Below are 15,990 nucleotides of genomic sequence, written 5' to 3' on the forward strand. Positions count from 1 at the left end.
ATTTCCATGTGCATACACAAAACCATCTCGTGTACCTTGTGCCTGTTCCAGCGCAGGTGCATTGTGTGATGCTTGGCAGGGCCAGGCCAGCCTGGCACAAGCAGCAGGAGGCCGAGTTCACCCTGAGCTGCAGGCAGGCTGGTGTCTCCAGTAGGAAAGTTTTTTCAATTATTTCAAATGCCTCCCAGTCACACACAAAGTCCACGTTTTGTAATAAAAACAAGGAGAAAATCTCATCCAAAGGAATTTTACCTATTCCCCCGTCTACTTATTCCACTGAAGTTATCTTTTTTAAAAAAACAACCCCCCCCAAAACTGGCCACCAGAACAACAAAGTAGCCAAGATGCTAAATTAATAACCTCATTCTTCAAAATCTACCTTGCCCTTCATACTAACAGGTTTCAAAACCATCCTATATCATCCAGTATCTTGTAATTTTTTAAAGGTTTCACTGAATTTCTCCCTTCATACAGATGTTTTTTCCTTTGAGAAAGAGGCAGAGAGTAGTGCAAATTTTCCAGTAACTGGGACTTTCCCCTGCAAACTTGAGTAGGGGAAAGTCTGCCCTATTCAGCTACAGGGAGGCAAAGGTGTTGCAAGTTACTCCTGTACAGAAAGGAAAAGGAAGGCCAAGAAAGACAAGGGAGGACATATCCCTGCCTCTCCCATTCCCCCCCGGCCCCCCACCAAAAAACCCCAAAAGTTTGCTTAGGTTCCATGTGCCCAGATGAAGCTGCAGCGGGTTAGTTCAGTCACTCCACCCCAGCCAAGTCACAATAACTGATCATGCACAGGCTGTCCTCTCACTCCAAAGCTTACCAGTGAGCTTTAATCAGAAATACCACATCCCAAGGCCCTAATCCTTTCGCTCACAGCAGCACAGCCAGCTGTGGGCTAAAAGCCACATTAAACTCACTGGAGGAGAGGCATTTGCTGAAATGCTTTGCTGAACAAGGATGAGCAACTGTGCTTGGGCTTTAGTTACCTTACAAACTCCTGAACATCTTGGCTCTGGCTTTCTTTGCCACATGGCAGCTGATTAGTCCAAGAATTCCTGGGAGGGAAAGTGATTGGAGAAACTCAGCTGTGCAACATATGCTCCATCTAGTGTTTATTTGTAGCATTTCATTTTTTAGAAAGGTTTGGTTTGCTGTTAACACATATTTCCATCTTTTCCATAGTTCATATGTCTACAGGTGATCATTGTTGAAAATAACCTTCTCCTTATTTCAACTACACCATTTTGATCTAGCCTCCACTTACACCGTCAGTAATGATTATACACTGATTTCCATTTAGAGAGTAAATCTCATAGAGCAAAATGAAGGGGAAATGTTTTAAAAGAGCAGCAAGGGTTTCCTCAGGTGCTTTGCTAACACCAAGTGAATGGAAAACATCAGGCAGGAGTAAAACATAAAACCTGGAGGGCACACAGGGAAAAGTTTCTCCCCATAAATGATACTTCCCAGACATGAGGACACAGTGCTGAGCCCTTTTCCCATAGACTGAGCTACTTTTTTATCCTCTATGTCAAGCCAGGCTGCTGGAGGACAGAAAAATAAGCAGGTGACACAAAGCCATTGCTGCCTCTTCAGGCTACCCTCATCACACCAGAGCACAGCAGCTGCTGGGAGCAAGTCCTGACGAGTAGTTTGGCAAAGCTCTGGAGCACAAATGACCTGGAAATGCACCCAGGTTGGATGCAAGGCATTTTTGCATGGTAGAAAAAAGGGACAGTGGCAACAGCCATCAGGCTTGGCAACTGCAAGTGTATTTGGAAAGGGCAGGACTTGCTGCCAGATTTGGCTGTGGGCCAAAATACTTCAACACACAAGAGTCTCTTTTAACCACATGGTGTCCCCTAATTTGCATTACTTGAGGGAGTTCCTGATTCCTAATTTGCTGTTCAGCTGATGGTAATGCCCTTAACTGCAAAAAGAAAAGCCAACAACAGGTGGGACAAGAAGTCCAAGCTAACATTTTAATAAAGAAGTAAAAGAAAGAAAGCCCAACCCCATTCTGTTGTGTTAGCACGACTGGTGAGGTGCTGGGATGGGCTACTTTGCAATGGGCCAGGATCTGCAGCAGGGAACACCTTCAGAAAATAGTTGCAGTATATGATATAGATAATTCATGCTTTGTGAACTGTATAAAAATTATAAAGATCCAACCATGCCTCCGACTCCCATGGCCAGAAGCAGGGCTTTCCTTTCAAAAGATTTCCCAGACTCGCCCAGATAAAATCATGACCATTAACGAATGAATGAGTCCTTCCTGGGTGATCATCGACCATCTCCCAAGAATGTCCAGAACATTCACCGAACAACACCTGGAAGAGATTACATCGAAGAACGGGCAACATCCTGGCTACGAATGAAAAGAGGACTATATTTCAAGGAGCCCGGACAGCCATCCAAACCTATGGACTGACTTTTGTATGGGACTGAATCTGTATAGTTCCCGTTATACATATGTAGGAACTTACAGAAATCTTAGGTCATTTCTGCTCCAGGCAGAATAGACTCTATATAAGCTGGCTACCTGGAGCAGTTGGTGTGACACTCTGGGGAGACGCTGACACTACCTCGGTCTGACCCAAGTTCACCCAGTGTCAAAGTCCGGGGTTGATGCTGTCTTGGCTGTGGCGGTTTTATAATATTCTATTTTTTTTGGTTGTTGATCTAATAAATTTGTAAAATTTTTTATAAATTTGGCTACCGATTTGATCATTTTCAACATAGTTGAACATTCCCAGAGGAAGGCTTGGGTTGGCTGATCCTACCTGGAGTGGTGGCAGCCTAACCAAGCCCACTTTTTCTGGGAGGAGGCCAAGAGGATCCCAGCCCAGCTAAGAGGAGAGCTGGCATGGAGCTGTGATAGAAACAGACAGCCCTTGGACACTTCAGCCACAGGGTACAAAACCAGGCACAGATTTAAGCTCAGAAACAGAGCTTTCATTGCTGTGGAAAGCAGAAGGGCAACTTAACAAAACAGCTTCCTTGGGCAGAACACATTTAGGAGATCCCCACATCCCCGACCTGCTCTTCCTGTGCGCCAGAGCTTGCAGAACTCCCCAAAGCTCAGGTGAGAAGGCAGAAACTGGAAGCAGCCCCCTGTGTGGAGTAACCACAGAGAGCTCCTCTGGAGCAGCAAAAACTAAATACATAGAAGGGCATTTGCTGTAATAGCACTGCTTGAGTAGACCCTCCAATAAATCAGATACAGGCCTGCTGCCTCCAGGGCAGTACACAAACCAGGGCTACTACACAGAGATTTAGTTCCAGATTGCTGCAGAAAATGAGAACAGCTTGCCCTAATGAGGAATGCACAACATGAAAAAACATCTTTCAACTGCGTGTTTTGTGGTGCTTTTCACAGGTGATGGCGATGCTGCTCTTTCCCATGAAGCTGCTAGCAGTGACTGTCACTGTCTACCTAGAGCTGGTGAGGTCTGCTCAAGGTGGTGCCTACTATGGGATAAAGCAGCTGCCACCTCAGGTGCCCCAGTACCAACCCCTTGGACAACAAGTACCTCACATGTCGCTGGGCAAAGAAGGCATCCCAATGCAGCACCTGGGTAAGGAGATGCCCCGCATGCCCTACGGGAAGGAGTACCCCCATCTGCCCCAGTACAGGAAGGAGGTCCCGCAGATGCCCATGCTCGGCAAGGATATAGGTCCCAAGAAAGAGAAAGGTAAGTCAGCATGTCTGTCTCCACTCTTGCACGGTCCCATCTAGCACACCAGAGCACTGTTTGCCATGGGGAAATTGAACACTGGAGCAGGCTGCTGCTGCAGGCTGGGCACAAGGGCTGGCCAGGCTCATACTTGGCCACAGGTGGACAAAACAGGTTCAAGGGAACTGTGGGGTAGCTCAGGGTCACAAGCACAAGACCACAGTCATCCTCTGGGCTGCAGCACAGCCTCTGAGCAGCCCTACCTGCAATGAGCCTCCAGTATACAGGTTTGCTCAGGTGCTGTTCAACTCTAAGAAAAACCTTGTTGTTCCACCTGTTTGTAGGAGACCCTCTGATGGGGTTTCAAATGATGGTTCAGAGTCCTGTCTGGATCTGCTCCCACTCTCACAGGAACAAGCAGACATATGAACTAAGAGCCCCAAAGTTTAAATTTATGGGAACATCACCGTTTTGTCTGACTGTCCAGACCCTGTGATTTTGAGGTTTGCAGATAAAAACATACAATTGCTCTACAGACTCCAGAGTCCATTTTCTGTAGGTTATTCATGGTTGTAACAGAGGCATTGAAAGTACAGAGGATTAATGCACAAGTCTGCACGTACAAGCACTTTCCCTATTCAGTAAAGAAGTCTGGACAGTATTAAGGTATTTAAGAAAACAAAAAAAAAGTCCAAAATACAAAGGGTGACCAGGAACACCCAGTGTCATAAAATCCTTGTGAGGACTACCAGGATCTGTGCAACTGCAGACAAATTGGGTAACTTTGTCTTACTGAGGCCCCAGCTAACCACAGCCTCCACTGACTTCAGAGGGAAATGGAAGATTTCAGGGCCTATTTTTGGAGTGTCTGAACAAGCACCATTTGCTGTAGTAAAATCAACCTACCTCATGAGCAAAGATTTTTCATGTGCATAAAACACAACATGTGCAGAGAGGGAAGGTTTCTGCCTCCCATAAAGCAGAGGTCTGTCCTCAAACCTCATATTTTGTCCTTCCCCAAATCTCTCACTTCTTTACATATTTTAGAGCCAGAAAGAGTTTCCATTAACCCAAAAAGCAGCAGCTTGAAAAGCAACCAACCCCAGCAGCAACTTCCCCACCCTGACCTGCAATGGTAAGCGGTGACATACACAAAAATGTGGGTTTCAACAATAAAAACCTTTTGCAAAGTGTTCAGAAGAGCCATAACTAGACAGGGCTATAACAAAAGAGCAATACTGATTAAGGCTGCAGGTTTCCAGTAATACTCTAATGGGAAACAAAGCCTTGGGGAAAATACAGACACAGTTTATACTATGTATAAACTTTTTACTAATACAATCTTATTTAATTGATCTTGCTTATTTACACCCCTCCAGAAAAAGCCCTTTTATGCCAGGATTCCTCCCACAGCACGAGAGTGCCGAGTTTCCTTCAAAAACTCTTAAAGGTAGATTGATCTACTGCAATGTGGGACAAAACGCAGTAAGATTGTATAGGCAGAAAACACCACCAAAGCACAAATGGCTTTTACATATGATGCACAGTAATTACTTGGTGGTAACAGAAGCATGCATGGAAGTCTGGAGTATGAAAAACAGTAACATCTTCTTAATTCTCAACATCAGCCTGTAACTTGCTAGCTGTCTCTGTCTACCACAAAACCAAAGGCATCATTAAAACCATATTCAATTCAAAACTGCCTGTTTTTTGAAGGATGCGACTGCATTCACCTTTTATCTCTCTCTCTCTCTCTCTCTCCCCTTTCTTCTTTTCTTCCCAGAAATTCCCATGCGCAGTCTGAGGGGTGAGCAAGGTCCCCCAGGTGAGCCTGGACCAAGAGGGCCACCAGGGCCACCAGGATTACCAGGTCATGGTGTACCAGGAGCCAAAGGAAAACCAGGCCCGCAAGGATACCCAGGAATTGGAAAGCCGGGTTTGCCAGGGATGCCAGGAAAACCAGGGGTCATGGGGCCCCCAGGGCCAAGAGGGGAGATGGGGCCGAAGGGGGAGATTGGGCCCATGGGGATTCCCGGACCACGAGGACCACCAGGGCCTCATGGGCTTCCTGGCATAGGGAAGGCAGGTGCTCCGGGGCTGCAGGGGCAACCAGGGCCAAAGGGTGAGCCTGGGATGAAGGGGCCACCAGGAATCCCTGGGATCCCAGGGCCAAAAGGGGAAAAGGGGGTTGGGATCCCAGGTTTGCCAGGTCTGAAGGGTCCACCTGGGCTGCCTGGTCCCCCTGGCCCCGTGGGACTGCCAGGGGTTGGCAAACCCGGCATGGTTGGCTTCCCTGGCCCACAGGGACCCCTGGGCAAACCTGGACCCCCAGGAGAGTTGGGGCTGCAGGGGCCTCCAGGGCCCCCCGGGATCCAAGGCCCTCCCGGCCCACCTGGTATTGGCAAACCAGGCCAGGACGGCATGCCCGGCCAGCCCGGCTTCCCGGGTGGCAAAGGGGAGCAGGGATTGCCAGGCCTGCCGGGGCCTGCCGGCCTCCCTGGGGTTGGGAAGCCGGGCTTCCCCGGGCCCAAAGGGGAGCGAGGTGTGGGTGGTCTGCCTGGGCCCCTGGGGCCAAAGGGAGAGAAGGGGCACGCGGGGCCACCTGGTATGGGAGGGCCACCAGGGGAGCCCGGCCAGCCAGGACTGCCGGGCATCATGGGCCCCCCGGGGGCCGCTGGTTTCCCAGGACCTAAAGGGGAGGGGGGTGCCATAGGGCCACCAGGACCAGTCGGCCCCAAAGGGGAACCTGGTCTGCAAGGTTTTCCAGGAAAGCCAGGCTTTCCTGGGGAAGTGGGTGGCCCTGGGCTGCGGGGGCTTCCAGGCCCCACAGGACCCAAGGGGGAAGCCGGACACAAAGGCTTGCCAGGGCTGCCGGGTGTCCCGGGGCTTGTGGGGCCAAAGGGTGAGCCCGGGCTCCCTGGAGCCCAGGGGCTTCAGGGCCCCTTGGGCATCCCAGGCATTGCAGGTCCCAGTGGTCCCATCGGCCCCCCCGGGCTGCCAGGGGCGAAGGGTGAGCCAGGCATGCCCGGCCCCCCTGGCTTCCCTGGGGTAGGCAAACCCGGTGCTGTGGGGCTGCAGGGACCCCCGGGAAAGCCTGGGGCGCTCGGTCCTCCTGGCCAGCCAGGTCTCCAGGGGCCACCAGGCCCCCCTGGGCCACCAGGTCCCCCAGTCATCATCCCACCCACTCCACCAGCCGTGGGACAGTACCTGCCTGAGGTGGGACCAGGGATAGACGGCTTGAAGCCGCCCTACAGCTACAAGGGCAAGAAAGACAAGGCTGGCAGCATTGTCTATGAGATGCCTGCATTCACAGCAGAGCTCCTCATGCCGTTCCCCCGCGTCGGGGTGCCTGTGAAGTTCGACAAGCTCCTGTACAACGGCCGGCAGAACTACAACCCCCAGACAGGGATCTTCACATGCGAGATCCCCGGTATCTACTATTTCGCCTACCATGTCCACTGTAAAGGCGCCAACGTGTGGGTCGCGCTGTACAAGAACAAGGAGCCACTCATGTACACCTATGATGAGTACAAGAAGGGCTTCCTGGACCAGGCTTCAGGCAGTGCCGTGGTGCAGCTAATGCACGGAGACAAGGTTTACATTCAGATGCCATCCGAGCAGGCGGCAGGACTCTATGCCGGGCAGTACGTTCATTCATCTTTTTCAGGGTATTTATTGTATCCCATGTAATACAAAACAGACACACACACACTACACATACAAAAAATCAAAACCTTTCTCCTCTGCTTCTAACTTTTATACAACAAAAGGTGTATTTTACGACCATTTTGGACCATCTTGTACAAGAACAAAAATAATAAATACAAAGTTTAACATTATGCACAGCTAGTTATAAAAAAAGGTGTGGTGAACATATCTAAATATGTGTATCAAGTTCATAAACAGTTGTTTTGCACCCAAGGGGGACATATTAGCTGTACATTATATATTTCTGCAATGCCATGCTTACTTAATTTCATTCACAGTAATTCAGTACTAAAGTTCAAATCAGTGTATGTCACTCACTCACTGTTTTTATGAGATGAAAAACAGTGACTTAAAGCAGAGTAGGGCAGTCTCTGGGTGGGGGTTTTCTTGAATTTTTTATAGCAGGTCTACCTGGCAAGCAAAGGTTCCCTTAGCTGGAGACTTTTATTTCCCTTCCCCTGTGATAAAATAATCCTGCATGTGTGGGTTTTTTCCTGAACAATTTATTTATGATGGAAGAGGAATCCTGATGGCATGACCATTCCCCCTGAGCCTTCTCCAGCAGTCACTGGACCTAAAATGTCACCAGTGCCTCCAGCAGGCACTGTTTTCACCTCCAAATGCCACAGCACTTAAAATGTCTCTGTCCTCTATTCACACAGCTCAAGTAGATGAGGTAAATCTCCCCCATTTACTTGTGCCATGTCACTGAGACATTTTGGCCAACACATGGCAATACTGCAGGGTGGCATAAATTTGCTTGGATTTCTGTGCTTGTAAAAAGAACCTATTTAGCTTGTCAGAAGAAACACCTATTCTGCCACTCAGCAAAAGCTGGATCAGTTTGCTCTTCACTGACTAGGAAAAGTGGAATTAGCTTCGTTTGCTTAACTGATTTGTTGCTTGAGATCGACCAATAACTTTACTGGCAATACTGATCACGCAAATTTATCCAAGAACTTGGTTCTATCTAAAAATTGATTTCCAATCCTTATTTATATGTTACCAGTTGAAGGCCTCAATACTTTTCTGTACTTGAGGACAGTGACTTCTGTGCACGAAGTCTGTCTGCTCATCAGTGGTGCTAATCTCACCTCAAAAAGTGTTCTGTTTCCAAAGGGCAGTGGACCTTGCTGTGGTTCCCTGTACAGTGCTGCACATCACACACGGCTGCGCTAGTTCAAGGAGTTAAGTGCTCATCACTTCTTCAATGTCTTTAGCTACCGCTACTGCTTTTGATTCAAAAATGAACTAGATTTTTTCATGCAGAACGAAGATTGGATTTAACTGGCAAGACCATTATTTAAATACAGAGTTTAATGGAGTCTAACACTGACTAAGGACTCCAGTGATATAATGTGGTGCTTTCTCTCAGAAATTTTATGGAATGGTGGCAGGAATGGACAAACAGTTTACCAGACACTGGTGACTTCAGTATGTTCCCAGAATATATGAGATATGTCAAAAGCAAATAATTTTGTATTTAAAATTTTTGTACTGATTTGAAAGAAATATCTTATTAAATATCTTTAAAAATAAAACCAAAAACCAATTCTGTCTTCATTCAGAACTATCAGAAGGAACACTCATCCTGCTGAACTCATTTATCAGACCACAAGGGTTCTGTGAAACCCCTGACAGCCTCATATAGGGGAGAAAAATTAAGAGATACACCCTTTTCTCTAGTTCCCATCTCCTGGTAAAACATGCTCTTAGCCAGAGAGGGAACACATCCCATTTGGTGGGAAGGCACAGCAGGGTCTGAGGGATACACAAAGATGGAGAGGCCCCCTCAGGCAGCCCCTGGGGACACACTGCTCAGCATGAGTCAACATGGGAGTGCAGCTGAAGAAAACAGAGAGGCAGCCAGGGAATCAGCCACAGAGGCTGCTGCTAAGGGCTTGTGTTGCCTGAAAAGGCAGAACTGGCTGCCCAGGATGAGAGGTGCTGGCTCTCCTGATGTGACTTCCCCACCTCACCTCAAAAACAAGCATTTCATCCAAGCTGGTGAACTCCTGAACTGTCCATACTGAAAGCAATGCACTGAATACCTACTGTGCCAGAAAATTGTTAACCAAATCTCCCTTGGACTCTGTGAAGCCCTCAGCATCTCATTTTTACTGCACAAAGGAAAAACAAATAATTAGTGAAGCACTGCACTCAGCATCTCTCACTTTCTATCTAAAGCCATTTTCACTTTATGAATTTTTTTATCACACACCATCTTCGTTCTGCATCTCTTATTTTAGCAATCCCCCGCCAGCCCACAGTAAGACAAACAAGATTCAAAATACAATGAAAAATTTAAATCACAAGGATGCTGCTCTTCATCTTACCCACAAAAATCATGTCTCAGCTATGGTTGTACTCAGCTAGACATCATTTGTACTAGCCATAGTACAACTCTGCCCACCTAGGTTCAAAAACTTTCATCTGTTTGCTTTACAGAGCACTGAAGTTTGTTCCAAAACTTGAAACCATATCTGACAACACCATTTACTTGACACACCAATAACAACAGCCCTGGGCATATCCACACATTCACACTCACACACAGAGCACCAGCCCTGCAAAAATAGGTCTGGCCTGAGGGCACTGTCTTCAACAGTTTATTCACAGGAAAATAATCTCCATCCATATCAAGATTCAAAATTTCACTTGAAACAACTCGAGGAATTCTTCAAAATACAGGAGGCACTTCAAAGGCATATAAAACTTAAGACAAATGGCAAATAAAATAAATATTTCCCAATACCAAAAAAATTTGCTGAGCTTTGTATGTTCTTAAAAATCAAGAGTCCACTTAAAAGTGAAGGTATTTATACTCTCCCCCAGAGCATTGCTAAAAAGGAAAGCATGGCATTGGAAACAAGAAGTACCACATGCTAATTAAACACCAAAGTTGTGATTCTGTATTATTATCACCTGTACAGACACTGGAAATATCTGGAATATGTTTATGAACATCTTTTAGGCACTCTCAGATTCGTATTTAGTGCAATAGTCTGTGACTTCCCTTAATTACTACAGCAGAGGAAATAATAGTTTCCCACCAAAGAAACCTCCTGAAAGTCTGAGCCAAACAGAGCTTTCAGCCAACACGTGTCATCCTGCCAGTTCTGCGCATAGTTTGGTATTTTAGAGCTGTGACTACCTGACAGTGCAGCATTTTGAGAGGGGTGGCAGGTAAAATGCAGAAGCACCTTTGCTGTAAATTCAGCAAGCTGCCAGAGAACAGGAACAGATTAAGAAGGGAGGAGAACATCTGACTTCAGATCAAAAAATGATGGGAGACACTGGAGACCTACACAGTTGCATCATTATTAGACAGAAATAAAGCTGGCAGCACCCTGGAATTCAAAACTGGCAGTTTCACTCCTGATATGATTAAAAAAAACAGGATAGCTTTTAAAGGGAAGTTTCAGTGCAGATCTCAATTTCAGAAATGGCAAAAAGGTAAAAAAAGTCTTAATAGCAGCTCAGGCCCAGAAACTATAAATATCTGGTGTTAGCATTATTGTTTTATGCTAAAAGCCCTAAGTTAAGTCTTTGGTACTGCAAAACACCTGTGAAAATATGTGCCTAGACAGAAGAGACACTAATCTGTGATCATTGCTGAGAAACACACTACATATGGGTGTTCCTGCCTGAACGAAGTTCAAAGCAAGACCTGTCCTTGAGACAGAGCAGCAGGAATACTGTACATGAAGCAGGTGCTGGAACAGGGCTGGTGTACACAGGATCCTACAAAACATCTTGTGGGGAGAAAAATTCATTACTTGGCTCACTGCTTATTACAGAGGAGAAAAGCTACTGGCCTGCAAGCCGGGCTTTCAAAAAAAAAATCCAAACAAACAAAAACCAACAAAACAAAAAACCCCAAAAAAAAAACCCACAAAAAAAAAACACCACAAATGCCCCATAGTTAATCAGCAGCATCAGCTCTTGGCTTCATCCTGAGGGAACAATTTCATTCAAAATGTTACTCAGCCACCCACAGACAGTAACTGTGGTGGACTCAACACCCCTGGCAGGAGCATAGAAGTGGGAGAAAAATATCCCTGGAAATACTGCTTAATTTGAAAAATAAGTCAGCCATACCACAGGAAGGCTTATTAGGGTATGAAAAGAAACAGCTGACATGGATAAATGCTTGTAAAGAACATATTAAATTCACTGAGAACACCAAACAAAAATAATTTAAAAATATTAAAAAATATTTTAGGGAGATCAAAAAGCTGATGTGGCAAAAGTGAAGAAGACTAAAGGGATTTTTTTTTTAAGTACAAAGAGTTTGGGAGACATCATTTGTTTGCCATGAGAATTCTATTTTTTTCCAATTATTTTGTTTCATCTACTACAGCTAGAATCCAAATCCCATCCTCCCAAAAAAAGCAGAAAACCTACTAGAAAAATTGGAGAAGGAATCAGTTTAGATTAGTGGGAAGAGTATCTCTGGAGATGAAATAAATCAGAGAAAATAACCACATCTTCCAAAGGAGAGCTCCCTACCCACTTCCTGGAACTGGAGACGAGGGGGAGAAGAAGAGGGATGCAGTCTGTACCATCACAAGAACTCTCCTCAGTGTCTGGAACATATTCAACAGCTCTCCTGAAAAACATTCCTCCAGGACAGCATCCTGCAAGACATTACATGGATGCAGCTGGACTGTGGCAACAGCCACTGGGAGAGCAGGGGGCCCCAGCTCTGGAAGCAACCACAGGTTTTGCGGGTGAAGGGGCAGCCCCCCACTTTGGCTGGCCTTGGCTCTCAACACAGTCTAAGATCTACCAGGGGCTCCTCTGCAACAACAGCTTGGAGAACACTGCTATGTCTGCAAAAAGCCTCGCCACAGCAGCTTTTGCAGGGGAATTACTATTATCAGGAGTTTAAATCACTGTAGGTCTGGGGCTGCAGAACCACAAACAAACCTTTTTAATTAACTGAAATAACCAGGAGAAATAAATGCTGGCAGAGACACAAAGACAATAATGTCACTATTTTCTTAAGTGAAACCCCACCTGTTGGTATTGAAAATTTCAAGCAAAAATCTCTCCAAAGTCTCAGGAAAAAATAAAGGAAAAACAAAAAATTAAGAGCCCTTCTGCCTCCATTTCTACCCCCAGTGTCACCTGTTCCAACACCTGGGGACATGCTCCCCTCTCCTCCACACCCCCACGTGCCACCCTGCACACAACTGGAGTGCAGCTGCAGCCAAGCAACATGCAGCAGACAAGACACCATGGTACATCCTGTCCCTTGCTGGGACACACCTGTATCCTTCCCCAGCCCATGCCACAGATTTTTCTGACATCTCAAGCAAGTTATTTCAGGTATGTCCAGCTTGTTTGAAACAGATCAAAGCTCAGGAATCACTGGGTGAAAACACAAGCCTCCTTCTCTTCAACTGTGGCACTTCTCCAGATGACACTGCCCTCCCCCCTAATTCCCAAATGGCCATTCCTCTACATAGCTGCAGTAAAATAAATTGTGTTCAGCACATGCGCAATCCTCACCTTCTGAAAATAACAAATACCCTGGTTTATGTTCATATTGTGATTGTTTGCATCACTCCTAAATGTCCTCTCTATATAATTTTATTGAAAAACAACAACGGTATTCCTACTAACTTCAAAGACTTTTAAAAGTGGATTTATTTGTGTTTTCTTCAGGTTTGATTGATAAAGATAACCACAAAATCTTCCAGAAATTCTGCCATAATTAAAATAAAAATTTTATATAGATGTCCTGTGAGAGAACTGGAACTGCATACCATTGTTCGTTGCCGCTTGGGACTGCAAGCGTCAGTCAGTATTTTTACGTATTTTTTTACTGACTGCAAGCATCAGTAAAAAGTATTTTTATGTCCAAATTGCTGGTTAGCTCATTACAATGCTTGGCAACAAATCAGTAAGTACAATGGAACTGCATATTGTTGTTCTTTGATGCTGTAAAGTGTGTTCCCAAGCAGATTTCATTTATTCATAGGCTTGTCAGAGACAAACCAATACAGGAAATATAAACATCCCATTAAATGTTTCAACTAAAATCTTGAGCAAGTTCCCACTGCTAAATTATTTAGTTCATCCACACACTTCAAACTTAAATATCAACACAGAAGAGGTAAACAGATGCCAAATGGTAATTCAGCTGAGGTACATCCTGGACATTCCCTACGACACTCTAATGCCAAAAATGGGAGTATTCCTTGCTTGTACTGATGCACTACAACATCTGAGGAAGGAGATTGTCCTCATTTGGAAAAATCCACCTATTTTTGAGGATCAAACAAAAAATGCATGAGATGCTGTCGTGAGAACTAGGACTCCAACAAACACTGAGACTCTAAACTCAGGCATGAATATCTCTGTCCAAGCTTGTATTTCTATTGCGGTATGGGGGCTGACACACAGGTAGTTCAGACAGCTCTTCAGTCTTCATATTCCCTCTTTTTTAAGTCTAGTCAGCAACTGTTAAATTAACTGGAAGCACAGGACAGGGAATATTATTATTCTATGAAATGGGTACAACACAAGCAGTGTCAACACCAACATCTCCACAAATCAGACAAAGGGTCTTCACCTTCGGCAAAGGCAGACAGAAGCTCAGAGGTGATGTTCAGTGCAGAAGCTGTGGCTGCTCGCCTGAAGGTGGACATCCTCGCCTCAGGAGTATGGCAGAACAAAACCTGTACAGTCTGTATGTTCCCCCTTCTCCAAAACACACAGTAACAATTTAGATGCATAGTTTTAAAGCAATTTTCATACAAGAAGACAGATAGTCATGACTTTACATCCACCTACTGAATGAACACTGGTCATCTCAGTCTCTTGTCAGTGGAACTCTTTTGGAGGACAGTATCAAAAACAAAAGTATTCCAGAGAATTAATAATTTCGAAAGAGTTCTCACTGATAAAAAAGTGATGTACATCACATTTTCATATATCCCTGATACTTTCAGTTGAAAGTTTCATGCTTTTCCCACTATTAAATAGCCTCACAGAAATTCAGTTAACACTGCAACAGTCCATTACCCTCAGTTAAAAGCTTTTGCCTTGATGAGGTTTCTGGGCTCCTTTAAACAGTAAACAGTTATGTTGCACTTAAAAAATAAAAATGTCATACAAAAAAATAAACATTTTTCAAATCTTGAAAATAGTGATTGCTCCTCGTATTTTCCAATTCAGCTTTCACGTCAAATTGACCACAAAGTTCTTGTCTATAAGCTTCTTCAAAAATTTCTGCTCGGCGGTGATGTTGTGGTATTCATTCTAAAGAGATGTGAGGGAATAATAGAATTAATTATAAAATCAAATTATAACTAGCAGCATCACTTGGCTGTTCCTTCCTATTACCTGGGATACTTGGAAGATGCTAAGAAAAGGTCTGGGGAAAAGTCTTCTTAGCAAAGGCTTAGCACAGTTTCCCAAGAAAACAGGATGCTCAGAACTAGATTAGATATTTCCATAAGGACACAACTGAAAAGGATGATCCCTTGGTGATAAGAACAGGTGAAAAGTGGTCTCACAGAAATCCTGCCATTATTAACTCTCTTAAATCCTTGCCCTGCTTATTCAAAACAATGGCTGTGTAAGAACATTTACAAAACAAGCAGTAAGAAAGCGAGTAATCCTCAAAGCTCAGTGCAGGTTCTTGAAAAGCACATCAGGCACTTGTAGCTCAGATGCACCCTGCCAGTTAGGTTCAGCAAGCCCAAAGCAACCCATCTTCTGTGCTGTATCCAGGTTCTCAATACATAGGAGACCACTAAGGTTAGTGGAGGGCAGCACAAGCAAAGTAAAATTTACTTAAAGACACTGAATCTTGTAAATTAAAATGAATATAATATGTATACTGCATAAAAGATTATACAGATGTAGTATAATATTTGCAACTTATTGCCACTAAAGAACTAAAATGAACATTTTTGTTTAATAGTTTGTTTTTTAAAGTTTCAAGACTTTAGGAAACTTGCAGATGTCTATTCAACTAATGATCAGCCTTACTCAAACTTAGTATATGTTGCAGAAAAGCACCTGCAGAGAGGAGCCTCCAAAAGAAGACAAGTTCAGTTTCAGAGGAAAATTATCTCAGAATAGCAAGCATCTAGGAGTTCTGAGAAAAACGTGGAAGGCTCCTATGGGCATTGTCTCTACCCTTCCTCTTCAGCAAACAGAAGAGGAGGAAAATGGTACCCATATGCTCTGAGTAAATGGCAAAGAAAACGTCACACTGCAGTGAAGGGCTAAGACAAGGTTGCTTGAAACACAGAGATAAAGACAACTGAATACAAGAGTAAGACATAAAAGAAAACAGAGGCATGGCTTTAGCAAAGCAGCAGGGAAGAGAAGGCATTACCAATGTTTTCCAGGCTCCTGCTGCTCCCTCTCCTGCTGAATTGTGGCTTCCCCACCTCCTGGAAGCAGTTTCTTCTCTTCCTGCCCTCCTCCAAGAGCTGCTTTTCTTTTCTACTTTGTTTCCAAAATTTAGTTCTTTTCCTATGCAAGACCTATACAAGTTCATAGGTCTTAACTCCTTCCATTCCCCTTTGCTCTTCTTTCTACCTTTTAAGGAGTCTGACAGCTATGACATACAGTACAAGTA

At 44.8% G+C, this 15,990-nt stretch overlaps 2 protein-coding genes across 13 annotated transcripts in view; one reads left to right on the forward strand and one right to left on the reverse strand.

The window, feature by feature from the left end:
* The window catches only part of COL8A1 (collagen type VIII alpha 1 chain), an 87,465-nt gene extending 79,949 nt beyond the window's left edge, over positions 1-7,516 (forward strand). The window contains exons 4-5 of the mRNA XM_059837927.1: positions 3,380-3,695; positions 5,461-7,516. Coding sequence (XP_059693910.1) covers positions 3,383-3,695; positions 5,461-7,367 — 2,220 coding nt within the window. The 5' untranslated portion in view covers positions 3,380-3,382 and the 3' untranslated portion in view covers positions 7,368-7,516. The remainder of the gene's footprint in view (positions 1-3,379; positions 3,696-5,460) is intronic.
* A 2,462-nt stretch (positions 7,517-9,978) lies between these two features.
* The window catches only part of ST3GAL6 (ST3 beta-galactoside alpha-2,3-sialyltransferase 6), a 57,312-nt gene continuing 51,300 nt past the window's right edge, over positions 9,979-15,990 (reverse strand). For all 12 annotated transcript variants that reach the window (XM_059837939.1, XM_059837938.1, XM_059837935.1 and 9 more), the window contains one exon: positions 9,979-14,657. In XM_059837939.1, coding sequence (XP_059693922.1) covers positions 14,577-14,657 — 81 coding nt within the window. In that variant the 3' untranslated portion in view covers positions 9,979-14,576. The remainder of the gene's footprint in view (positions 14,658-15,990) is intronic.

The sequence above is a fragment of the Haemorhous mexicanus genome, chromosome 2, assembly GCF_027477595.1.
Source record: "Haemorhous mexicanus isolate bHaeMex1 chromosome 2, bHaeMex1.pri, whole genome shotgun sequence".
In the NCBI taxonomy this organism is placed as follows: Eukaryota; Metazoa; Chordata; class Aves; order Passeriformes; family Fringillidae; genus Haemorhous; species Haemorhous mexicanus.